This window comes from Chamaea fasciata, unplaced genomic scaffold (assembly GCF_029207755.1).
Source record: "Chamaea fasciata isolate MVZ Bird 193981 ecotype frontalis unplaced genomic scaffold, bChaFas1.0.hap1 SCAF_4, whole genome shotgun sequence".
Lineage (NCBI taxonomy): Eukaryota > Metazoa > Chordata > Aves > Passeriformes > Sylviidae > Chamaea > Chamaea fasciata.
In genome coordinates, this window is record NW_027094089.1 from 19,401,623 (window position 1) to 19,427,245 (window position 25,623).

General features: G+C 41.9%; 1 protein-coding gene across 3 annotated transcripts in view; it reads left to right on the plus strand.

Moving 5' to 3' along the window:
* The window catches only part of UNC13B (unc-13 homolog B), a 215,302-nt gene that overhangs the window by 187,626 nt on the left and 2,053 nt on the right, over positions 1–25,623 (plus strand). For 2 of the 3 annotated variants that reach the window (XM_066180967.1, XM_066180970.1), the window contains 9 exons: positions 614–702; positions 3,795–3,947; positions 5,798–5,921; positions 12,193–12,249; positions 16,674–16,754; positions 17,136–17,283; positions 20,610–20,666; positions 23,181–23,273; positions 24,354–24,513. In XM_066180967.1, coding sequence (XP_066037064.1) covers positions 614–702; positions 3,795–3,947; positions 5,798–5,921; positions 12,193–12,249; positions 16,674–16,754; positions 17,136–17,283; positions 20,610–20,666; positions 23,181–23,273; positions 24,354–24,513 — 962 coding nt within the window. The remainder of the gene's footprint in view (positions 1–613; positions 703–3,794; positions 3,948–5,797; positions 5,922–12,192; positions 12,250–16,673; positions 16,755–17,135; positions 17,284–20,609; positions 20,667–23,180; positions 23,274–24,353; positions 24,514–25,623) is intronic. The other variant, XM_066180969.1, reaches the window with a different exon arrangement.

The following is a 25,623-nucleotide window of genomic DNA, read 5'->3' on the forward strand; positions in this document are numbered from 1 at the left end:
CAGTAGCTGAGATTTTACTTTCCAAAAATGATCAACAAAAGTGCACAACAGCTCCTGCCATGATACTGTGGCCAGGTTTTCTAAACAGCTGGCCTCCAGCCTTCTGAGAGCAGAGACTGGGTCAATCTTCAGTTGAAATACTTGACAGCTAGGTGGAAGGGGAAGTACCTTCTTTTAAGTTCATGCATGGAGAAATGCATGAGTAGCAACAGCCAGTCGAAAAAGCCCTGTGTCCTTCTAGACTCAGAGGGGTGAAATGACCTGTGAGCCCAGGGTAAAGTACAGTACTTGATGGATTCTCAGCCTAAATACACTCTTGGCCACAGGGAGTTCATATTCTCTTTCTTCCTCAACTTTACAAACATCAGGAGGGATACTGAAAGGTATAGGAGCCTGGGGAAATTACTTGCTTTTTAGGCAAGTATCTGCTGATGACTTCACAACCTCTGTAGCAGCAGCAGCAGGCAGTGGAGGAGATTATCCTACCTGGCAGAGTCCAGTGGGGATAGTTCACCTGCTTATTAAGTGTAGTCTCAACAGTGAAGAGAAGCACTGCAAAGGACAGTGGTCTGCCCTCTAGGTTCAAACTAAATGCTCTTTTTTTCATCCACAGTTGGATGCAGAAGCAAGTGACCATCTCAAAGAGCTCCAGGTGAAGCTGAACAATGTTTTGGATGAACTCAGTGCAGTGTTTGGTAACAGGTCAGTACTACAAGGCCTTGTCCTTGAAGTATTCCTTTCTTCTGTCTAATCTCATTTAGTCAGGTTATGAAAGAAAAGAAACTCCTGTGAACTGCATTATATTTTTCTTTTTGTCCTAAATTCATATCCTTTCAAATACAGGGACCATCTAAAGAAGTGAGAAACATTTTTAAAGTCTTTCTCTTCTGTATTTCTCTGCTTGGAAATGTAAAATAGAGATCTCTCAACTGCAAAATGTATTTGAATTACACGAACTGATTTTTTTTTCAGTAAGTAGCGCTTGTCAGTAACAGAATTGCCTGCTCCTTTAGTGCTCAAAAAGCAGTTTCCAGCTTAGCGTTTTATGAAGCAAGATTCTTGTTTAAACATTCTGCTCTAAATGTATGAAACAGCTGACTGATTTCTGATTGTTAAATGAGTACTGGAATAAGAAGGAAACAGGTTTAGAATTTGAGATTGACTTGTTCTAAAACTGCTGCAAATGTTATCTAGTGTTTCAAGGAGCTCTTTAAAGTATTGCCAGAGTAATTGATGGCAATTAGGTTTTATTGCAAATCGTGTTATCATCTACCTGAGGATAAAAATGTGCTCAACTTTATAAGACTTTTGTAGTGAACTACAGAGCATGTCAATTAAGTGAAATCTAAAAACAGAACTCCTGACTGATCTTTGAAAACAACCACTTCTCATTACAAACACCATTCATTTCACATTGTGCTGCATAACAGGATTAATGCAGGCATGAGCTATAGTATCACTTGAACATGCGCAAGGTAGAGCAAATTGTACCACCTTGGCCTCCCAGGGTTGACAGGTTTGCAATTCTTATGGCTGAAAAATTATAGTGAGACTTGCCAAAGACTGCTTGGATTTCAGCACACAAAGCTAAGCAGGGAGATAAGTGAGCAGTTCCCATGGCCAGTCATGGATGCTACAGCAAGAAATTGAAAGACTCAGACTGTAACTGAATGGAATCAGTATAGTTCATAATTAGATGGAGAGTGACTGAGAAATAATGATTAGGGAGGTGATTTTTTTTTTTTAATCTGTATATTGTCTCCATGGTGTCATTGCTAGAAAATAATTAGAGGACAATCTTGACATATGATAATATGATTTAAAGAGATTATCCAGTATCAGCATACATACTGGGGAGTGTTTTAGAGAGATGAGCCAGCCAGAGATCCAGCCAGTCATATGTCTCAGACTTCATTTATTCCTTAACAGTCTTAGGGAGTGAAAAGCAGAGCTGCAGTTTACTATATAAGCGTGATCTCCTAAAGGATATAAACTTAGGAGGTAAGGCAGATTTCTATAAAATTCTGTGCAGTGTCTGTAAACAATTACTCTTTCACCTCTGTGCACACTTGACACTGCAGATCTTAACTCTTTTTCATCTGTGTGAGCTTAACTGCATTTGATGAGAAGGCAGCACATATCCAGAGAGCCTCGCTACCCTTATGCTGAGAGAAGATTTTGTCTGGACGCAGAAGCGTTTTCTACTTTGCGAGAAGATAAATCTTGGAAGGGTTTATCCTTCAGGCAAGGCTAGCTGCAGTTTTGTTCTTGGAGGCTGTAGGAGTGAAAGAACGAATTCCTGGAGAAATTAGGGAGCAGCAGGCCCTGTCTGACAGGATAGGTGAAGTTGTTTTTTAGCTTGCTGGTACCAAGGCCTCCTGTTAAGCTGTACATCTATTACAGAAGCTTCACTTTCAGGTGAATTTGTTGCCACAGTAACTGATCTATTATTTTTCATAAAATTGGCAACCAGTTTGACTCATATTACTTTTTTTCTATGAAGGCATTGTTATTTTCCATCCTTGACCTGGGGGGTTTAAAGCATCTTGAAGCAAGGTCCTGCAACTGATGAAGTGATGGGAGAACTGTGGGGTGTGATTGGCCTGTGACAGAATGGGGACTGTTAATGGCACAGGAGATTTTTATGCTCTTTTATTTGGTGTGGCTTAGGTCTCTGGTTAAGATGACATTGCAGCCACAACTGAGTGCTGCAGGAATCTTTCTGCTAGAAAGAGTAGGGCAGGTGGGAGACAGGTCTGGAACATTTCCAGTGAGAGGCAGGCTAGAATTGAGCAAGGACCATGAGGCTAGAGGTGGCTGAGCAGTAGAGGTGACCAGGTGGAGAAGGCAGGTGAGAGCCGTGGGACACTCACACCCAACCCCCAGGTGTCCTGGTGGCTTGCACACAGAAGTTCAGGTCATTGATGCAGCTGTACTGCTGACTTCCAAACTTTTGTGCCTCCCCTTAAATCTTTACCCTAGCTCCTAACACTGACTTCTGTTCCTGGTTTCAAAATTCTGTGCCATTAATGAATAGTTAAATGTCACTTGTAGTTTCTGTTGTTAGTAACTATTCTTTTAAATGTCAAAGCATTTTCCTTTATTCACTGAATTGATTAGTTGTCAGCTCTGCTGATCTATTAATAATTTTTAATCGCTGCATTATTTAATTTTGAACCTCCTCTTAGCAGAAAGAGGTGGAAAAGCAATTGTGCTTTAATGCCTTGTGTGTCACTTCATTGCAGGGAGACTGCACTTTGCACAGCTCTGCCCCACTTCCCAATTTGACTCTTGATATGGACTGTATGGCAGTAGACTGGTTTAAGCTGGTGCATGCCTTCAGGCTGTCTCTGTTATTTTAAAGACTTAAGCTATGATGGGTCATAACTGGATTTCTGCAGATGGACTCCTGGGTGCTCAGAGTGGGGCATGCACTGTGTCATTGCTCTGTGTGATATCCCAGCCTCTGTGGTGGAGAAAGCAAAGGGTACAACGAGGTGCTTTGACTTAAGAAAAACAGCGTTTCTTGAAATCAGGAAAGGATCATTTCTTCCTGCAAGATGAGTGACCAAACTCCTTTCAAATATGCTCGTGTCTCGTGTTCAGAGGTGGTCAGCTGTTTGTGGGTGGTGGACAAAAGGACCTGGAGAGCATGCCCCTTGGTAACAAATGCAGTAGGGAAAAGAGAAGCAAGTCTTGTGAAAGAAAAATGGGAAACTGAGTGAACTTGAAATTTTTTACTTTGTATTTCTGCCACTGATAGCATTGTTTTCCCCTCTCTCCTATCTGTACAGCTTTCAGACTCGGATTGATGAGTGTGTCAAGCAAATGTCTGATGTCCTCTGTCAAGTGAAAGGGACAGCAAATTCTGCTGCTAATGCCAGAAACACAGTTGCACAAGATGCAGATAATGTCCTGAGGCCACTGATGGACTTCCTGGATGGAAAGTAAGGGAGTGTTCAAATATATGCTACACATACAGTTCATTGGATTAGAACAAGAATGAGGCAGAGGGGAAAATAACTCTGTGTTCTTGGCTTGTTACTGAAATTTCCAGATTTCCAAGAAGAATTAATAGCTTTTCTTCCTGTATCTGCCTCTTGCAAGCCATGGATGGGCTTTTCAGCCTTCATTCAGTGCGAAAGCACACTCTCAGTTCTTCTTTCTATCTCTGGCAATTATAGCAATCAGCAAAACACACTGCTGATCAAATAGTGAAAAAGACTGAAATTCCAGATTTTCTAGCTGAGGGTTTTTTCCTGTTGAGATTTTACTGTAGTCAATTAGCAAGCATATTGCAAACAGTGCTAATGTACTTGATACATATTCTACACAGTATCATAGTCCTGTCAAATGTGTGTTCTAGTCATACCTGCTGCTGTTCTGACTAGCAAATAAGCTTCTGAACCATGAGATGTGCACATGGTTGATCCATTGCTTTAATTAACTGTTGCATTAATAACATGCAGCATGATTCAGTTGGACAAGGACAGTTAAGTGTGCAAGCCAAGTCCTGAACTGCAAAGAGAAACAGTTTTTAATCTTTGTACAAGTTAAATTTAACGCTGATGCACATCAGTTCTTCATTTAGTAAGGGATGGCCAGCAATTTTCATAATAAGTACTGCAAGAGATGTTAAACTTTACAAGTTTAAATTATAGGGATTTGGTTGCTCTTAGTGTTGATTATCCCATCTTTTTTGGGGGTCACTGTGTCCTAAGTGACTCTCTGCAACAGTCATTACATCTAAGAGCCTTCTCATATTATCATTTTCCATGCATGGCTTCATGAATCCTGAAAAGCCATATTCCTTTTTACCACTGGGAGCGTGGTATGCTGCAGGCTTACCATCCAGCTGTGGAGCAAGTAACTTTGATTATGATAATCCACGCTTGGATTATTTTCTTCCCTCCTTTACAGAAGGAGAGTATTTTTTTAATGCCTCCTGCCTTCAACCCGCATCAGTCCTAGCCCTGTTTGGTTTTGTTCATTTGCTGTTTAACCAGCTGTGGGAAGAAGGGAAGTTGGGAGATGTTACACAATGGAAAAGAGTCTGAGTGCTACTGGCCACAGAGAGTTCCTGTTTTGTAGCTCTCACAGTGTGATCAGTACATGCTGAAGTTCAACAAATGTTTCGAAGAAGATTCTTTTTTATAGCCCCTACAATAATAAAGGAAGAAAACCTAGGGAAATAAAGCTCCTTATGTTAGAGTGCATAAACACATGGCTGGTGAGTGGTGAATGCAATCACAACAAAATAGGGAGTTGTCTGAGAAATATTTTGGGGTGGTTTTAGAGGTGTAAGATTTAGGTACTTCAGCAGCTTTCAGAAGCTGTGCAGGAATTTCTACACAACACTCTGGGAAGTATTAATTTAGGTATTCATCAAAAATCATTACAGTAACCCCTTGAAGCTTAAAACCTATTATTCTATATTTGTAATTTTTTCTATATACTTTGTTAATAAAATACATCTTCTTAAAGGTATCATATTCAATGGTACCTGCTCTTATTTGGATTATATATATTATTCCAAACCGGCCATCACCAAGTGTCACCTTCTGTAATCCCAAGGTCAATAAACAGAAATGACTGAGATCAGAAATGTCAATCTTCCATTTTTGGCCTGTGTTCTTAGTGCTAGAACTCCAAGGGTGAGCACAGGCTATGCTTTAGAAGAGGGAAGGTTTTTACTCTTAAAGCAATTGTTATGACAAACTGCTTTGGATAGGGCACTGAATCTTCCATTGCATATTGTGCTCTTTGAACTTACTCAGTTCTTGCTCTCTCCCTGCAGCCTGACACTGTTTGCAACTGTGTGTGAAAAGACAGTGTTGAAACGGGTGCTAAAAGAGCTCTGGAGGGTGGTAATGAACACCATGGAGAAGCTGATTGTGCTGCCTCCTCTTACAGACCATACGGTAAAGCATTTTATCCTTCTTGACTCATACCAGAAAGTGTTGCCTTTGCCTGTGTAACTCATCCCCCTGACCTAGTGAGTCATCCATCCAGGTAAATTTGTCTGCATGTAGCCTGCCTGAGGATGGAAAAAACTTGTCTGGAACTTGGTAAAAAAAAAAAGGGAGCATCTCTATTTATGGTAGAGTTGCAAGATACAGAGCACGCTCTAGAAAAAAAACACAATTCAAAATTCATGATCCAAAAGGAGTTTCTATCCAGTATTTCAGTTTGCGCTGATTAGTTTTGCAGTTCTCTAAGGAGAGCTTCCTGTGTATGTGGGAATTAAGGAACAGTTAGCCTTCATGGCCTTAGGTCATGACCTGTTGCCACTTCTGCCCTATCATCTGTTAGCCAGTCTCTCTCTCTATATAGGTGTTGTTGATTTGAGCTTGATTTTTAATCACCCATCCCCCTTTTTACCCTCCACAGAAGGCTTTAACACCAACTTGGCTGGCAGGATTTCTCTGTCTGTGATGCTGGGGAGCTGGAAGCGAGTCCAGATAGTTTTTCTTCAAAGGCAGTCTTTTGTATAATTGTTCAGCTGTGTGGACATGCTGGATGAATGTGTGTCATGAATGTAGTGATACTTTTAACAATGGAAGATTAACTCTTCCCCAGTTCTGAGAAACCAGAGGAACTGATTAAATGTCAGTCATGCATGCCCAGCTACTCTGAGGGATGACACTTGGTTGGAGGCAGTGTGAAGTTTGGGCTGTAACCTCATTATTTACGGGTGATCCAGAACTTCTTTTTATGTTGCTGTTAGAGTGAATTTGCAGTCTGTAGCTCAGTTATGCAGCCTTACTTTTTTCCCAGCGGTGGGTAGAACAATAGTGGTCATTCAGCAGTTCCCTCACGTATTTAGACTGGGCTTTTTGGGTTGCAGTATCCAGGGAAGTGATGCAAAGCTGCCCCTTGCTGTGTATGTTTCTTGTCTTGAAGGCCCTTGTCTCTGGCCTTGATGATGATGATTTTAACTGTTGGGATGAAGTGCGCTGTCATACCTACAATCATGAAATTAGTGTGAGGTGTAATTTGCTAAAGACTGCTTTCTCTGAGCTCAGATTTGGAGTAATCATTTCTACTTGCCTTTATGATTTGTAAAGAAGAAAAAGAAGATAAATTTAGGAGGATGAAATTTCTTTTTCTTGGTTGAATTGCTTTTAGAAAGGAGTCTTTGGGGACAGGTGCTAAAATCACTGTGTAGGAGCAGCATTAACATGACCCATTTGGAATGGAATCAGTGAGATCAAGGGCCTCAGAGAGAACTAGGGAGGAGCTGCTTGAGCTTTATACTTGCTAGTTTTGGATTTCAAAGGCAGAGTAGGAGAGTGATTCAGTATTTGTATCGTGAAGGAGGCAATAACTGTGATCAGACAATTCTTCCAACCTGCAGGATGTTGCCATAAGCTGCTTGAAGTTTTTTTCATAGTTTCTTGTTGCCATCATTTCAGTTTCAAATTGAGAAGCAAATTGAAGTATATACTCTCTTGTCTGAGATAACGCAAAATGCTCATAGCTGGATTTTTTTGTGTCTAATTAGTTGTATGGCAGCAAGGAGGCTGAAGTAGTCTAAACTGGAAATGGGTTACTCTTCCAGAAGGACAGTTATGAACAATGCAATGATTAAAATGGCCTTGTCTGCAGTCCTTGAGCAGGGAACTGGTGGTGAGGCTGGATAAGCTGCAAGGACAAAGAGCTGTTTCGCTGTTCTCTAGGGCATAGCAATTTATTCTGTTACCAACAGATTTTCATCATTCCCAGCAGTGAAGGCTAGCAGGGCAAGGCAGGGCAAAATCTGGGGTGGCCAGCATGGGCAGAAGCAGTATTTTCTCTTTGCTATTCTACTTCTGTGCCAAGCCACTCTTATCTAATTTGGCTCGCTTTTTTTCTTTTTTTTTTTTTGAAAGCACATCAGACACAAATAGCCTCAGGCACTGTAACACACTTTCCTCCCAGCCCTCAGCAACAGAAAGTTCTAATGGCGCCTCTCTGTGTTTGAAGGACCACTGATGGGAATTTCCATCCTAAAACTCACGTGCAGCCCTTAAGGAGTAGGAGATACTCGTGGTAGAAAATAATCTCTTTTGTGGAATATTTTCTCTTCTTTCTGCAAAACTGCTGGACGTGCAGTTTTTTTGATGGAGATCATGAAAAGCATACTCGGGTAGAAGGTTCCCATCACCCTGCAGTTTGCCTTGCCTGTCACTTGCATGACCCTGCCACTGCACAGTGCTTAAATACCTCTCTCCAGACTTAAAAATTCCACTTAAATTAGCTTTCTGGAAGATTTTTCTGTGTGAGGCTCAGGTGAGAAAGTGTTAGCACTGTGAGGAATCCAATGGTGACAGGGCAGTTTTACAACCTCCCACTCTGACAACCTGGTCTGTGGCTCCTTCATGATTTTCAGATAGGTGACTTCAATTTCTCTCATCACTCTCTGCCTGTGGCTTGTGAGATTAGCAGCAGTATAATCTCCAGTAACTCACCAAGTAATTCACACCTCAGTGGTTTTAAGATCCAGCATGTAATTAAACACCTTCTGTCTTGGTTGAGTGGATATACACTCTAGGAATCCATATTTTGGGATTCAGTGCACAGTGCTCAGTGATGTTAATGGATCAGCTATGCATTTCTTTCTCAACTGCTTAGGATGAAGCAGTACCATGCCGTAAGTGACTAGTCAAGTAAGAGAAGAAGCGCTTAGTTTATACCCAGGTGATTCCTCTGGAGCCTCTCCTTTATTTATTTCACCCAGTGCACTGCAGCTATTCACGTGAGGCTCTGTTTGTGCTTGCTCCTTTTGTGCTTTTTTCTACCTGTCAGACTTCTTTTCACTAAATGAGAACATAGTTCAAGATAAGAACTAAATTTTCTTTAAGCTGAGGACAGAATTTGAATTTGCCTTCCAAACTGTCTGTTTTTCAGGTTCATCTGCCTGAGTTGCTCCAGAGCTACTCTGTGGTAGAGGAGAGTGTGGCTTTAAGAGGTTTTCTGAAACCTTTCTTAACTTCTGTTAGTTTAAATGAATCCTCTCCCTTGTGCTAGCTTGGAACAGAAAAAGTCAAGGCTGCCTCTGTGATGAGAAGAAAAAGCTTTCTTAGCCTTGAATAAAATTGTGGTCTGTGAACTGCATATGTGCCTAATTCTCTGTACTGACAGTTAATTATTTTCCTCTTTTCATCCCCACTTTTAAGCTTATTTTGTCAATTTTTGTGGTTAAGACACCACAACAACTAAAAAAGAGTTTTATCTTAATGTGTGCTAACAAACACTGCCAGATACTATTGAGTTTTTTAAACGAGCTTAAATGCTGTTAAATTATCATATCTCATTGATGTTGAACATAGGAATTTAAAAAAATATAGAAAATAAATGTACAATACAAGATGAAACTTCCTTTCACTGTTATGTCTCAGAAAAATAAGCATTGTGTATAAAAAGTGTTGTGGACTATAGGTGTGTTTCTTGTTTCTGAAGAGTTTAGGAAAGTACAACTAACATTACAAGAGAGCCAGAAAAACCAGCATGAATGCCCATCCCCTTTCCAGCTGTGTTTGCTGCAGAGCTAGGCATGATTCATAGTAAGGATTTAATTTGTCCTCATATTCTATTCCTGATATTTTAACCAATTGCATTATGGGCAGCTTGTCTCTAAGCTACCTTGTAATTTAAGTTCAGTTATTCTCACTCTCTGGCACAACTGGAATAAGTGCTGTCCATAGAGCTTTGTGATATGTTTTCCATACATAAATAATATTTCTGAGGAGTATGGCATCTTGTTTACAAGAATGCTATTTGGCAGAGGAAGGAGCTGTCCAGATTTTCATTAGATGTTTCCAGCATTGATGACAAACTCAGTGTAACTGCAAAATAATTTTCTCCTTGCAGAGGCATTGACAGAGATTGTCACTGATTGACGAGGATTTTCTTAGCGTGCAAGAACTAGGAGTTATCTGAGCAGCTTTGCTCCATGAAGCATATCCAGTCACTGGCTATTGCTCAGTGTTTCTGACCTGCCCTCCTTAGAAGCCTGAGGCAGCAAGACTACGTGCCTGGGCTGGTTAATGTTGTTGTTCAAATGTATGTAATAAAAAAGTGTCCAGTGAATGCTGAAAATACTGAATTAAGAAAGGTTGATGTTACTGTGTTTTGAGACTACTCCCTTTTTCAAAATTCCAGATACTAAAATATTTTGGTTTTTGTTTCCTGCTTCATCAGTGGACTCAAAAACCTGAATTTTAAGACCTGTAAGTCAACAGAATTTCATGGCAGATCATACAGAACAGCAGGCACATGTGTTGGGTAGCAGAGGCTGGTGAAACCCTGTATTCTGGTTGGTTATTTGGCATGGCCCACAGTGAAATCTCTCTGTTGCTGCTGGTGTGCAGTCATGTTCAACCCTCCTTGCTGGAAATACATGGAAATTCGTGCGGTTTCAAATTAGGAAGCTGTACTCTTCAACACTACCCATTGGATACTGATCGCAAGACAAGCTCTCAGTCTCATTTCAGGAGCTTTCCTTTGTAGATTCATTGTGCTTGCCAGCAATTTCTCCTCCACCCCTGCCAAAAGTTGTGAATTTAATAATTTATCAAGGGCTTCTGTTTAGCTACAAAATCAAAGTGTGATTCTGTGTCAGTTTGTATTCAACAAACCTAAAAGGCTGAGGAACAGTGAGGGTTAGCTGGTGGTTACAAGTAGAGCAAATCAAGAGGTGATCTGGGGTTTCATGTCACAGAGTATTTACGTTTGAAGACATTTTCAAAGCTGGAAAAACTAAAGAAAAGGCCTCTTCACCTTAAAAGTTCAGTTCTGGGCTGCTGTTTTAATGGGCAGAGGGTGTCCAGTTGCCCTAGAGCAAGTCTTGGGTTTTCCAGTGTTACGTCTATAAGCTGCTTGTTTTTCTACCACTACCCCAGGCAACAGGTATAGAGACTTTTTGCTGAGGGGAAATTTTTAGAGGGGCTGATGTTCATTTTAATCCTTTAAAAAAAAAAAAAAAATAGCAGCGATCTTTGGAGTAGTAGCCAGTTCCCAGGGTCTTCTCTGCAGATCCTGGAGTGGGATAGTTGTTCCATAGAGTACTGACCTAAATGGTAATGAACTAATACCAGGGAGGGCAGCAAAGGAAAGCTGAGTGACACCAGCAGGGTAAAAAAGCACTATAATAATTCTGGGTTTACATCTTGCTTCATTACAGTTTGAGGTATTTTGGGGTGGGGCATGGTCAAGGCTGTTGTGGTTTAGTAGGAGGGTTGAAGATTGTTAAGATAAGAAAGGATAGTAATGGAGAGGGAAGGAGAATTGGATTTACTGGAGACCTTTAGTTTGTGCAGCCTATAGTCCTCACACAGGATGGCCCATCCCTAGAAACATTCAGGGCCAGGTTAAATGGGGCTCTGAGCAATCTGACCTACACATTGAAACACATTTTATGTGTTAACATTTATCTTCCAGATGCCTAAATAACCAGTTGGTACATAGGTATCATGTAGCTAGCATGCTTTTAAACTAGAAGAGGGTAGATACAGGCTATATAAAGGAAGACTTTTTTTACAGTGAGAGTGGTGAAGTGCCTTGAAGCAAGATTTCCTGTCACTGGGGTTCATCTTCCCTTGATGTTTCTCATTGGTTAAATTGCTTCAGTAAGGCACAGAGGGAGAAGAAGAGCCATTGGCCAAACTCTGGGATATTTGAAGGCGATGCTGTTGTATTCACTAGATTTTGGCAATCTCTTGCCCCTAAACACCTGAGGTCCAGTTTTGTTTACGGTCTGTTCTGTGACTGTCCCCACCATGATGACTGGGCCCTACCTCTGTAGATGGATTCTCGTCATCTTGGGGTTGTGTGGTCTTTTGCTGTGGCCAGTCTTTGTGGTCTTCATGTATATTTAGATGTGAAATCTAAAGGAGTGTTTGGAGATGGCCTTCATCCCAACCCTGTGCAATCCATGCTTCATCCTGTATAAGTGAGTGGCTGCTGTAAGCAAGAGTGAGCTGGTTAGCAAGACATTGTGCTCTGAAATAGCTCTTGATGTGGTATCTGCAGAAATGCCAGGCTTTTTTACTAGGTATTAAAGTGGCAAGGAGTCCAGTTGTTTCGCCTGGCCTTGGGGTGGTTATGTAAAGTTGCTGTGACCCGACTTGACTTGCCCAAAGGAAAAATCTGTGAAGCTTGTTTATAACCTTTTTTCCCCCCTCCTTTCTTTTCTAACTTCTGCAACCATAGGGCACACAGTTGATTTTCAGTGCTGCTAAGGAACTGGGACACTTGTCGAAGTTGAAGGTATTGTCCTGCATGGCTTGCGTTAATATCCCTGTGTGTAAGCATGGAAGTGTGGTAGTGCATAGCATGTCTTGTGCTTCCAGTGGTTTGTCACTGAATGCAGTTGTAGAGAAATGCCTTTAAATGCATTAAATGTGCTTTTAAATTCATTCTACTAACATTAGCATAGTGCTTAACATTAAATCTTACTGTGCGTTTAATCATCAAAGTAGTTTTTCTCTTCTGTATCCACGGTGGTAAGTCTGGTACATTGATTTAAAATGAAAAAAAGTAGATTTCTCAGTATCTGGCCAGCTTCTCCATATCCTCATTTATAAAAGGGAGTCCCTGATGGTTGGAAAGATACTAGTGTTAGCTATGGATGAATTACATGGACTGTTACAAAAATAACTGTTGCTTATGGAAGAGAGCCTGTGTCTGTAAATTCCTTCTGCGTGGGCTCCCTTCACAGGCAAGTTGGCATTTAGCATGAAGGCTCTGTTGATGTGTTTTGACAGTGCATGATGTGACAGCGCATGGCATGAGCATTATGAAGTGCACACCACCTCATCATAAGCAAATCAAACACTAATTCACTGATCACGACAAGAATGGTATGAAAATAGTGACACCTTACAGCACTCAACTTGCACTATACTGTGGTTGCACTTGTGCTACAAGACCGGTATTGTGCAAGAGGAGGAGGAGGTCTAAATCTGAAGTGTCACACTGCACAGAATGCTGTGAGGGAGATGGAGCTGGACCTGAACTCTGTCAGAGCATGATTAGGGAATCTTCCCAGTGCAAAGGACATTCTCCTAAGTGATTATTGCAGTTTCAAAAGGCATTTGTCTTGCACACTAATACAGCTGTCTTCATACACCTATGTCCCTTGACCAGCAGATACATTTTCCATACATATTTATGTGGCCAGTACACAGCTCATTTAAGGCAGTGCTTATTAGCAGTCCTTGCAAGTTATCAGGGTATGCAGGTGTGTCATTAGATGTGCGCCTGTTCTCCAGCTACATTTTGAGGCTGGTGCATAGTAGTTACTAGTCACCTAGCATAAGCCTCCAAGTGTGGCTCCCCAGGGGAATAGCTGTCACTTGTGCTGAGTGATGGCCTTGTGCACTCCCATGGTCAGGCTGTCATCCCTGGTGACATGGTGGCTCATGAAGATTGCGTTTCCTTCCCTGCTTTATGCGCTTGCAATGCTGTGTGTTGCTGCCGTGGGAAAAATGGGGAGCCAGTCTGGGGGAGTGGCAGCTGAACCACAGCATCCAAGTGTGACTCCTGTTTCCTGTGAGTTTCCCCTTTCTCTTGCAAAAGCAGCAGCAGGGACTCATCATGTGGAGGAAAAGAAACCATCCCTGCGTTTTACATGTACTCCTGGTGTCTGAGGGCAGAGCTCTGAGTTTGCTGTTTCTTCCCCCAGGTCACAAGGACAGTCTGTGAGTTCCTGTGGTTTGCTTGCGTTCTTGGGCATGACCACTGAAATTCACTGTTATCTTTTACTTGTTCCATATTTTCTCATTACTGGAATTTCTAAGCATATACAGGGCGCCTTTTGCCAGGAATGGGTTGGAAGCTTTGCTGGTTTCCATTTGCACTGGTCAGGTGAAGCCCGTCCCTCAGCAGCGCCCTGTCTTAAGTTCAGTTACTGTAAGGCTTAACTCTGGTGACTCTGGACTGCATTTTTAGAAATGCACGTAATCATGCAAATCAGGTAAGCCGTGGCGTGTGTTCAAGCCTTTATTTGCATATCCACATATAGAACTGCAGCAGTACAGGTACACAGGATTTTATATGTGGCAAGAGAGTCATAGTCAAGTGTGAAAGCACCTGAATTATGGAAACCATAAGGGAAATTACATTGTGTCTAAAAATTTCCAGTAGAATAGGAGTGTTATAAGAGTAAAAATTGTTGAGTCCATGTAAGAATCGTGGATATTATATTTTTTGTCCTTTTGTTTTTGCAGGCACATACAAGCTAACAGGGAAGGCATATTTCTTCAGACCCCCTCTTCTCTGCATTTTTCAGTTCCACTAAAAGCATGGGGAAAATATGGGATGGATTTTAAGCTTTATTGGTCTTAAATACAACAGGGAGAACAGAGCCCTAGTGAATCAGATAACTCAGCTGAAAACTGAGATTGACAGACCTGACAAGCACAGGCTCTCGTCCTGATGACAAATCAATTTCACAGTGTATTTTCAAATACTCAGAAAGCTAACCATAAACCTGGTTCCTTGGTGCCACATATCTGCCTCCCACTTATTATCAAACTCTTTCTGCTCATTTTGCTTAATAGCCAGCAACTGGAGCAGGGAGCAGCTGCCTGCTCTCCCTTGTACAGCCCCCAGGGTAAACAGCCAGGCTCTGACCGCAGAGTTTCTTCTGAAAATACCTGTGGAGAATACAAGGATGAGTTTGAGAGATCAGGAAAAGTTTGATGGTTTTTTTTTTTTTTTACTTCTTCTGCTTCAACTTGCATAATTATTTGATGTAAATACTTGTTTCTTGCTCCTGGCTTGCAATCTGGGAGGTGCAAGGTAGCACTATGCACAGTTCTTTATAGGAACAGTGTGGGATTTGCAGAGGGCAGGTATGCACAGGAATGACAGTCGTGGGCTCTTCTCTGAGTAGGTGCAAATATTACCAGTCCAGTCTCTGGGTTATTTTTTACATAATGTGTTGAAGAAAATGACACTGGGAAACTCAGAGAAAGCAGTGATGTGTTGCTGTGCATTGACAGCATGGGCATGGCTGGAGTGGTCTCTCAGTGGGGCTGAATGAGCTCTATAGGTGTTTGAGAGAAAAGTGTTGACCACCTGGTTTCTGTGGCAGTTGGGGCAATCTGGCAGGCAGACCTAGAAAGTCATTTTAGCAGATGTGAAAGTAGCTCTGCCTTGGCAACACAGCTACGCTGACTAAACTGGCCTCTCCCATGAATGGGGCCTTGGGCTCTGGCTGATTTTGCACTTAATCTGACTGTCAGACAGAGAAAAGAACACTTTACCCTCTGTGTACTGAAGTCTCTGTGTACTGAAGTGTGAAGCCACATCATCTTCAATTGAATTACTCCCAGCTCATGAAGAAGAAGGAGGAGAGCTATTGCTCCCCTGAGGACAGCGTATCACAACAGAAGACACACTGCAGCTCAGCAAGTACTGTGTCCTGCACACAGTCCCCAGACCAGGGACATGCTGTGTGGGGGAAGAGGCACATTGAGGCACATCTCTGCTACTCAGGAAAGCAGGGTGTGAACTTGTCTGAGAAACTGACAACTTGACAGGCATCTTCTCTGCAAGGCTTCAGTGTGTAAAGTTGATAGCTAGAAGTCTGAGAGAAGTGTGGCAAATGCCTTGTGGCTGCCCCTAGACTGCAAAGAGCCCTGTCTCCCATCAGGGAGGAAATGGATTGCAGTGGGTAATGAATGGAGACAGCACTAGGCATTGAGAAGATTCAGCAAGCTGCAAGATAGCCAGCAGGTCTGTCCCTGTGAAACACACACATGATGCCACACACTAGGTGTGCTTTACGCAGAGGCAGTTTAGCAGATGTGTCTCCTGGAAAGTGTCTAGGGGGGACTGTGACATTTTTAAGGTAGGGATAAAGAGTCTTTGCCTGATTTGCATGCATCTTTTTTTATGAATGCTTTAGAGCCCAACCTAAAGTCAACTGGCCTGACCCTCCAGCTGCTCAGTTAGAATATGGATTTTTGCAAAGCTTTGACTTCCTAAAATACACTGTTTTCCCCTAAGACCTAGACTAAGCATCAGAAACAAACAGCTTAGTGAAATGCCAAAGGATGGCACATCCTTGTAGTCAGCCAGGAGTCTAACAGGAATGCACTTCCAGTGCAGAAAAGGGAATTCTTTCCCAAGTGATTACTGGATTTTTGTTGTTAGAGTTGGTGGGTCTTAATGGGAATAATATCTTCTTTAACAAACCTCTTTTGTTTTTCTTCTTTTACACAAATGGCGGAATTAATTAGTGACTTTTGTAGTTGGAAGAGTAAAAAAATCCACAAATGACAGATATAACAACTTTGACTAATGCCTAGTTCTCAGAATTCCTTGATTTAGGTGGTATTTGGAGAGTTTCGTTGTGGCTTTTCCAGAATGACAGTGGTAGCAGGCAGGCTTCTGTTTGGGTTTTCTTGAGAGATAAACTGTGATTTTAAATTGTCACTTACCTTTGTCCAGTTCTTTCCTTATTTATGTCTTGTGCCTGCAAGAAAGAGAGAAAATTAGTTTATTTCCAAGTTAAGCTGTAATAAATGAGTCTGAGAGACTCCATCAAACATTCCGTGAACAGCTGAATTAATGCTGCTGTCACGTAGATACAGCATGAATCTAGAGAAAGTGTTGGTACTGGGGACTCCCTTTCCTTTAGCCTCTGACAGCACACTCATGTCAAATACAATGGTTGCTTGCAGGATCATATGGTGAGAGAGGAAACCAGGAGCCTCACTCCAAAGCAGTGTGCTGTTCTGGATCTGGCGCTGGATACAATCAAAGTAAGTGATTCCATTAATATCTTTGCTGTTCCCTAACTCTTCTTTGGGAAGACAGTGCTTGTCATGGTTCAGGAGATGGCAAGAGTTTGTCCTTGCTGTCACAATGATAAAGGTTCTAAGTTAATACTGCCATGTTTGTGTACACCTGAAAAGGTTCAGGGAACTGTTGTGCTGGGAGTCAGCATATTCATATTAAAGTGCTTTGGAAGAGGAATGCCATGAGCAGTTGGTATCAGCTGGTCTAAGAGCTGGGTTTCCAGTACAGAAGCTGTTTTGTGAATTTTTCCAGCTGTTTGCTATCCGTATGTGCAACTGCACATACATGTTTGTTGCTGGTTGCAATTCTTGCTCAGTACCTGTCCCGTTGCTTTTTACTCTTAGCAATATTTCCATGCTGGTGGGAATGGTCTGAAGAAAACTTTCTTGGAGAAGAGTCCAGACCTACAGTCACTTCGATATGCTCTCTCCCTCTACACTCAGACCACGGACACTCTCATCAAAACGTTTGTCCAGTCTCAGACAGCTCAGGGTAAGACTCTTTTCTGTTGGCAGAGTTCAGTGGAGCTCTTGGCTCTGCTCATAATTTCTCTCCCTTGTACTACCAGTTTGCAGAATGCTTTTGGCAGTAATATTTCTGAAAGTGAGACAGTTCAGAGCTTTTGAAACTGGGAAAGAGGGAAAGGGGATTATTCGTCACTCCATGACTACATTTGCAGAGAGCAGAAATATGTGAAACATAAGGCCTGGGGTGTTTGTGGTCTTTTTTTTTTCTGTAATCCTCACTTAACAGTCACGTTTCATGAATTAATGTGGGTGGGTGGCTTAAGTGAAATTTGAAATTACTGTACCAAGGCTTGTGCGGTGGTGTGAGGCACCATTTCAGCAAGACACCACTGCAGAAACCAGTCAGGGCCTGTGTCACAGGCCAGCTGCTGGCACAGCCTGTGTGGCCCTGACTAAGGCTGAGTGACAGCAATGTGATGAGTCACAGAGCTACAGGCTGCCTGCAGAGGGAGAAGGCTCTCAGGAGAGCAGCAAATGCACTATTTTGTCTGCAGCCAGTACAGGGTATGTGGGAGCTAGGTGATTACAGATCACCACAATGTATTATTAAGCTGCTGGGATGGGTCACCAAATTGTTTGGTGACTCTTTGAGAACCCTTTCAGCTTAGTGGTGCTGTTCCATTGAATTTGGAGGGGTTAATTTAATTGCTTTCATGTGAACATCTCCATTTTATTGTAGAATAATTTGGTCTCTAGTCAAGGACCTTCACTTGCTGACTGAATATCACTGTTCTCAGTAAGAGGAGACAGATGCTCCTAAGGATTGGGTCTAAACAAAAACTGGTATTTTTGTGTTTTCAGGCTGTTTAGTTAAAAGCCTTGCATTAAGCTACTTCATCCCAGCAGCAATTCCATGGCATGTCCTTCTGCAATCTTTTTGTATGGGATCCTTTTTCTTTCAATCCTTCCAAGCCTAGGAGAGCTGGCAACCCCACAGACTGTACTAACTCTCCCAGCATGACATCACGTCAAGCCCCAGGATCATGGGGAATGCACTCCCTAGCTCACATACTTTTCCTTTGTCTACAAATGAGGCTGCTTGATACTGGCCTTCCCTTAGAGTGTAGAGAGTTCAGAGATTTTGTGAGCAAAACAGGGTTTTTTTCTAAAGAGAAAAGTTTGGTTTCGTTTTGGTGGGTTGAATCATCAGAAGAGGAGGCTCAGAGGGGACCTGAAAGGAGATTGTGAGGTGCAAGTTGGTCTTTTTTCCATGTCTCAAGTGAAAGGATGAGAGGAAATGGCCTGAAGTTGTGCCAGGCAAGGTTTAGGTTAGATATTAGATTTTATTTTTCATTGAAAATTGGAATTTTTCATTTTCATTGGAATAAGTTGCCCAGGGAAGTGGTGGAGAAGTCTACAACCTCTAGAAGTGTACAAGAGGTGTGTGAATGTGGCATTTGGGGACATAGTTTAGGGATGATTTTGATGATGCATCATCAAAATTAACAATTGGACTAGATGACCTTGCTGGTCTCTTCCTGATGACTCTCTGGTCCCTGCCTATAGCAGCACAGTCCAGTCTTCCTTATGTGGAAACATACTGCATTAAAACACTGAAATTAAATAAAAAATCAGTACCTTTGAAAATATGGTCCTATAGCTGTGTCCCAGCAGAGCAACGATGACATCCAGTGGCCGCCTAGGTCAAAGACTGCTATGTCTACTAGGGACTCCAGGAACCTGGCTGTTGCCATGACTTACACAAACCATGTTTTAATGGGGAACTTGAGTACATACTTGATTGCTTACAATCTCTGCTGTTCGGTGCACATATTTCCCATTATATATCCAAACTATGAATTAATTGAAGCTAGTTTTTTATGTGGATACTGTTAAACTGTCATGCAGAGCTAAGATACAAGAAAGTATGCAGCAGTCTGTACTACAGTCAAGAGTACTTAAAATTAGAGAAAGAAAAGTGCTCCATTGAAGTCCCAAAATTGACAAATTCAAAGCTGATATGAGAAAGCGGCTTCGTGCAATGCATGATTTGACTGTAGAACTTCACTGGGGGCAAGTGTTTGGCAGAAAACACAAAGATAATGGAACATTACCATTACCTCTCAGAAGCAGGAATATATAGGGCTGCCACAGAAGTAGGTGCATGGGTAATTATGTATTTTTTAAGAAGCTTAGGAAGAATGAAGCTCTGGCTTTAGGGCATCATGTGCACATGTTACAAGGTCATCAACTAAATCTCAAAGCTGACTGATGACATTTGTTTGTGACTTCAGTTTAAGCCATTTTAGACAACAAATACTGGGCGGGCTAGGCCACTGGGCCAAAACAGTATCTAGTACATTAGTAGGCCTAAGAATTTTGGACTCTGTTTGGGGAACAAAAGATTTGAGCTATGCCACCTAATATCTGCAAAATCAGTGCTGGGATATCGCTGAGAAAGGCACGACTCCGATCTCTTCTCTGAGGTGACCAGTGACAGGACCTGAGGGAATGGCCTGTAGTTGTGTCAGGGGAGGTTTAGGTTGGGTATCAGGGAAAGGTTCTTCCCCAGAGAGTGGTTGGGCACTGGAACAGGGTCCTCGGGGAAATGGTCACAGCACCAAGCCTGTCTGAGTTCAACAAACATTTGGACAAAGATCTCAGGTAGAAGGTGTGACTCTTAGGATGGTCCTGTAGAGGGCCAGGAGCTGGGCTCAATGATCCTTGTGGGTCATTTCGAGCTCTACATATTCTGTGATTCTGTGTCTCCTTGCCAGGATTGGGGCTAAAGAAGGATACCACTTGCTTACCCTTCTCATTAACCACAGCTGGTAGATGGGTTTAGAGAGCTGCTCACAGGTTGGAGGGACAGAAGGGACAGCACCACTATTCATAGCTGACATCTGCTTACCAGAGCTACCTGACTGAGGTTTCCCTTTGCCTAAGTGCCATGAGCTCATGGGAGGACATGGCTTCATGCAGTATCATTTAAATGCTGTTTGCTTCTATTACTTCTCTGCTCAGTGGTTGCAACTTCCGGTTTGCTTTCATTTAATTACTGAGTAGGCTTCTATGGCACTATGCTGCTAAATGTTAGCTCTGCAGGTTTGGATCAGGGCTGCAGTTTAGTTATGCCAGCACAAATTCTGTTCTGTTTTAACCCAGACTGTGCCTAACTTGCAGACAGCCTTGCTCTCCAAATCCTAGTGCAGAATATCTAGGAGAATAGATTTGTCTGTTGAGAGCTAGAATATTTGCCTTGTGTTTAAATGACATTGCTAATTGTGTTGTAATTCATACTCTTCTCTCTTTATCCTGCTTGCTTTCTTGCCTTTTGAATTCATGTCTCAGTGCATGATGGGAAAGGTATAAGGTTTACCGCTAATGAGGACATTCTTCCTGATAAGGGTATGTTCAAGATTAATGTTGTTACCATAACAACATTACCCAACTGCCTTGCTTTTGAAGTCATCCTGCCCATGCTCAGAAACCTTTTCCAGAGTTCTGTTCCCTATTGTTCCCTTGTAGAAGTGAACTTCCACCAAATGCTTGCATCCCACAGGTTGTGTGGTTAAGAAGTCTGTACCTTGCCTGAGAGCCTGTTCCCAAGCTTGAGATTTATTCATGGGATGTTAAAGCTGTCTTGAAAATGGACTGGTTTTGGGAGTTGATACAGACTTGTTCCCCTACCCTTTTCTGTGGGGTGTGTGTTTGAAGTCCTGGGCTTGCATGCGTGTGATCTGCTGAGACGAGCTACTGTAATACATGGGAATGTTGGATATGCACTCACGGTTATGGCCAAGCTTGAACCATCTGGCTTGAAGGGGGGTTATCTAGAGGTGTGGATGCCCAGGAGACCCCTAAGTATTAAGTCTTCCGGTGTTTTATCTCTTTTTTGCTGTCCAAAGTCTTTTTATTATCTGAGGTGAAACACATTTACAACCCATTGCACAAGCTCAGTTCTGCAGTTTCACCTTTCAGCATTGCAATACCAATGAGGTTTCATGTCAAGAATTAAATCTGCTTGTCACTAAATGTGTAAGTATGTGTATGCACACAGTTGTACATGCTCAGAATATTTTTTGTTCGCCATCTTCAGAGTAGTATTTTGTCGCTGAAAATTTCAGTTCACAGAACAAGATTTTTATGTGAAAAGAGAAGAACGAAGGTAGGAAAAACTGTAATATGAGTTTTGTCTTCTTCAAAGGTAATTGGATGATTCTGCTCTCATTTTTCTGAGGCATCAGGATCTCCTTTATAACCTGCTAGTTACACTAAGGATTGATAAAGACTCGAATGTTTGGTAGCTGTTGTTTCTGTGGATGTGGCCATTATATACTGTTGGTAGTTCAGCCTGTTCTTGTGGAAAATGCCAACAGTGTAAGTGACAGGCTCACACCATCAGATTGATCAGGTCAGTAATTAAGCCTACCAATTCTAAAGCTCTGTGCTTATATACAGGGAAAAAAAAATCAGTATTGCCCTTCTTAGTGGGGAGGAAACAGTGCATTCAATATATTTGTACATTAACATATTTGTTACAGCCCAAAGATTGTTTAATGTACTCAGGTCAAGAATGAGAACCTACCCTGAGGTAATAGTTTAAGGTTCTGTTTTGGTTGCTCAGATAGTTTTACTGGTATATTAATGTGGCTTTCACTGCCTACAGTTCTGTGGCATGTAATTTTCCTCAGAATTGCACAGGTTGGCACTCAACTTCTTGGTTTTTAAATTAGTGTTTTTGCTGCTTGCAGACCATTCCTGTGAAAGTTGACTTGTTGGGTCAGTCTAACAAGATCAGTCTAATCAAAATGTGTAATGATATCCTTCAATCTCTTTATCTAGAATTTCAAACAGACCGGTTTTTCACTTAGTAATGTATCTTACCCTCAAATCTGACAAAAATAACTGCTATTCATAGGTACTCAATTACCCTCTAGGTACCTCAATAACAACAGCGTTGCTAATTGTCGAACTGAGGTCAGGCGGTTATCAGGTTATCAAAGAGAAAGTCAAATCAATCTCACTCTCTTATTGAAACTTTATTTTCATTTTGCAGAGCAGTCATTTTCTGTAATTTACATGATATCTTAATTTTATTACCCAGAAAAATGTCATTTCCACATATTACATGATGATAATTATGATTAAAAGTTTAAAAATCGAAAAAATCATAATATATTAGTTGTAAGTTTTATGAGATCTCCCTCTTTTATGAGTATGTTATCTTTTCCTTCTGAAGCTACGTCTTGTTTTCTCCTCAGCTAATTGATAGAGGGAAATAAGTATGCAAATTGTGAGGGCTTTTCTCTCATCATTTTTGCTGCACAACAAAGAAGGGGTTCTCATCATCCTCCAAACGGAAGCAGATAAACAATCAGGATGACAACTTTTAGGTGATGTACAACATGCAGGAAGTTTCTTGGAGGGTGAGACTGCACTATGGCTCTGTGCAAATAGCTAATATCTATAATTTTTTTCCCTGTATTTCCTCTGTTGTGTGATGTCCTCTCCTCCTTTTTCTTTTCTTGTTACCTATTTTTGTCTTCCCTTTTTCCCTGAGCAGACAGCAATGCCAGTACCCACCGCTGGAATGCCTGCATGTATACACAGTAGCTTCGCAGGAACTTCTGAAAAATCCTTGCTCCCTGTGAAGGTCCACTCTTGAGCGCTAGGTCTTTTAAATTCTTTAAAAATCTTCCCTGGTGTTCTCAATAGGATGCAGTCTTCGGTGGAGTGGAAGAAGGGTTTATGTGTCTTGGGCATGTGAGCCTGATGTTATCTTGCACTACCATGACATTCTTTGTGCTGACTGAACAGCTGGCTCTGGGAGGTGTGCTGTGAAAACACTGCATTGTCTTCCTGAGGCATAAAGACTTGCACCAATGATCAGTAATCCACGTGTCCATTTTCGTCCAACAGGCTCTGGTGTGGATGATCCCGTGGGAGAAGTGTCCATCCAGATCGACCTGTACACCCACCCAGGAACTGGGGAGCACAAGGTCACGGTGAAAGGTATGGCAGAGCACATGCTGCTGCTTAGGCTCGCCAGGGCAAATATCCAGCTGGGGGTCAGGATATTTCTGTGGTAGCTTGTGGGATCTCAGGCCAGAATTGTTTTCTCTGTTTCACACCAGGGACATGTGGAGAAACAGCAAATGAGCTTGTCCAGCCAGTGACATGGCAGTGCACAGCCAGGTTGTTTATTGGCAGTGATGTATGCAAGTAAACAAAAATCAGATGATGTCTCTCGCTAGGCGCCACAGTTTAGTCTGTGCTGCAGAGAACGGGGCAGGCTGATCTTGTGAAACTGCTCAGTGTACAGCCAGAGATCACAGAGCCAGTCAGAGTTCAGAGGCTTCTCTCCCCCATCCTGAAGGCTACGCTGGTCCCTGAAGAGCCACTGTGGAAATAACCAAAGCAGTGATTCATCCCAGGGTTCCTTTTCCTCCTTCATCTCCTTTGCTTGAATACAGCATACTTAACTACTTCAATTTCCTCTGAAGACTTATATAAACAGTTCTTCAGGCCTCTCTTCTGGTTAAATCTACACTGAAGTGCAAAAACTCATTTCCAGAGCTACTTCCTCTGCTTCAGTCTGTTCCCTGCAGTGACTTGAGATAGAATGAGAATTAAAAGGTAATAATTCTGGATCCTGGAACCACCCACAGCTCATGGGCTTTGTTTGTCTTACCTGCAGTCCCATTTTCCTTTTCAACAGAGACCTTATTATTTGGCCTCCAAAATGCCCCCTTTTTTTTCTTACCCACACATAATGGTGATGTAAGCATGGAACTGTCAGGGCAGCCTGCCTGGAGCTGCAGAAATGCCTGTTTTCTTGGGCTAATTGCTTGACAATCTGTATGGCAGAAGTTTCATATTGTCCCAAACATGAAATTCCTTTCACAGAACTTAAAACTAGATAGAAAAAGCATATCCTTGTATTTCAAAAAAGTCCTGCCCATGTGTGTTGTGACACTGTCATGTTTTGAGTTAGAAACAAGAAATTCAAAGCAGGGCAGAGCTGAAGGATGTCCAGAGCAACAAGTACAAATGAGTATTTACTGTAAACCAGGTTGTGACTCTCTTTTCCAGTTGTGGCAGCCAATGACCTGAAGTGGCAGACATCTGGCATGTTCCGTCCATTTGTTGAAATCACCATGATTGGGCCCCACCAGAGTGACAAGAAGAGGAAGTTCACAACCAAGTCAAAGAGCAACAACTGGGCTCCAAAATACAATGAAACCTTTCATTTGTAAGTGTGAAAAAGATCCTGAGGATCTGGCATGGCAAGTGCAGATGCAGAGGGTGTGTCCTCAGATTCCAGTGTCCCCAGCCAGCCTGCTCAGGGCCAAGAGGAGTACTTGTACCAGTAACTTGGTCCTGTCTTTGGTGTCTTGGCAGAAAAACTAGATTATGGAAGTTTTTGCTGTGGGTGGGACACAGTGGTTTGTTCTATACCAGCAGTGTCCTTTGGCTACCTTCTGAAATGCTCTGTGTGTCCTATGAACACATTTCCCTGTGCTCTGTCATTTTAATGAACTTGGTATTTTTTATTGGTAGAGTTGAGGCTAAAAGTTCATTTTTATTTATTTCTTAATCTTAATGTGTGTTTTTATCCCAACTTGACCTGTGGGACATGCTTTTGGAACTCGTTTCCAAGGATACAGCCCTTGGAATTGGTAGCAAGCTGCACTGCTAAAATTGCTGTGTTTCTGAGATTGAATATTGATCTCTTATTTCATTTTCTTTCATTATTACAAGGATATATTCCTTCTTGGGAGGCTTAACAGGGGGACCTGCAGGCTTGATCTCTCTCAGCTGTATATATAAGAATGAGATGAGGAGAACTGACCAACAAAAGGCTGTAAACATCTCGGGGAGAAGGGAGACAAGGGAGTGTTCATATAATTGTTTCGTTCTCTGAGGAAGGGCAGGCTTCCTCTAAGTGAAGAGATTTTGTTCCTTTTATTCTTTTAATTTTAGAAACATCTCAAAGGTTGGGAATTTATTTTTATTAGCTTTCACATTAATGGAAGGTCCTGAACCTTTAATAAAGACTTCATCTAATTAAAATAGTAATTCTGAAATGAAGCCACCCTTAGCAGAAGCAGAAATGTTTAAAGTCATCTGAGTTGAAAATCTATTAGCATGGCTTTAGTGTTTCCCGCTCCTCTCATTTCACAGTTTAACACACACACAAGTTGCAAAGGCAGCTTGAAAGGGGTTGCTTGTTTTTTCTTCTTCAGTAACCAGGGTTTTTTTTTTATCTGCTATAAATCAGCAAAAATGCCCACATGCTGCAGATTTTACTTCTCTATTTCTGACCAGGGTTTTCTGTAGAAAGGAGTTTTCTGTGACTTAT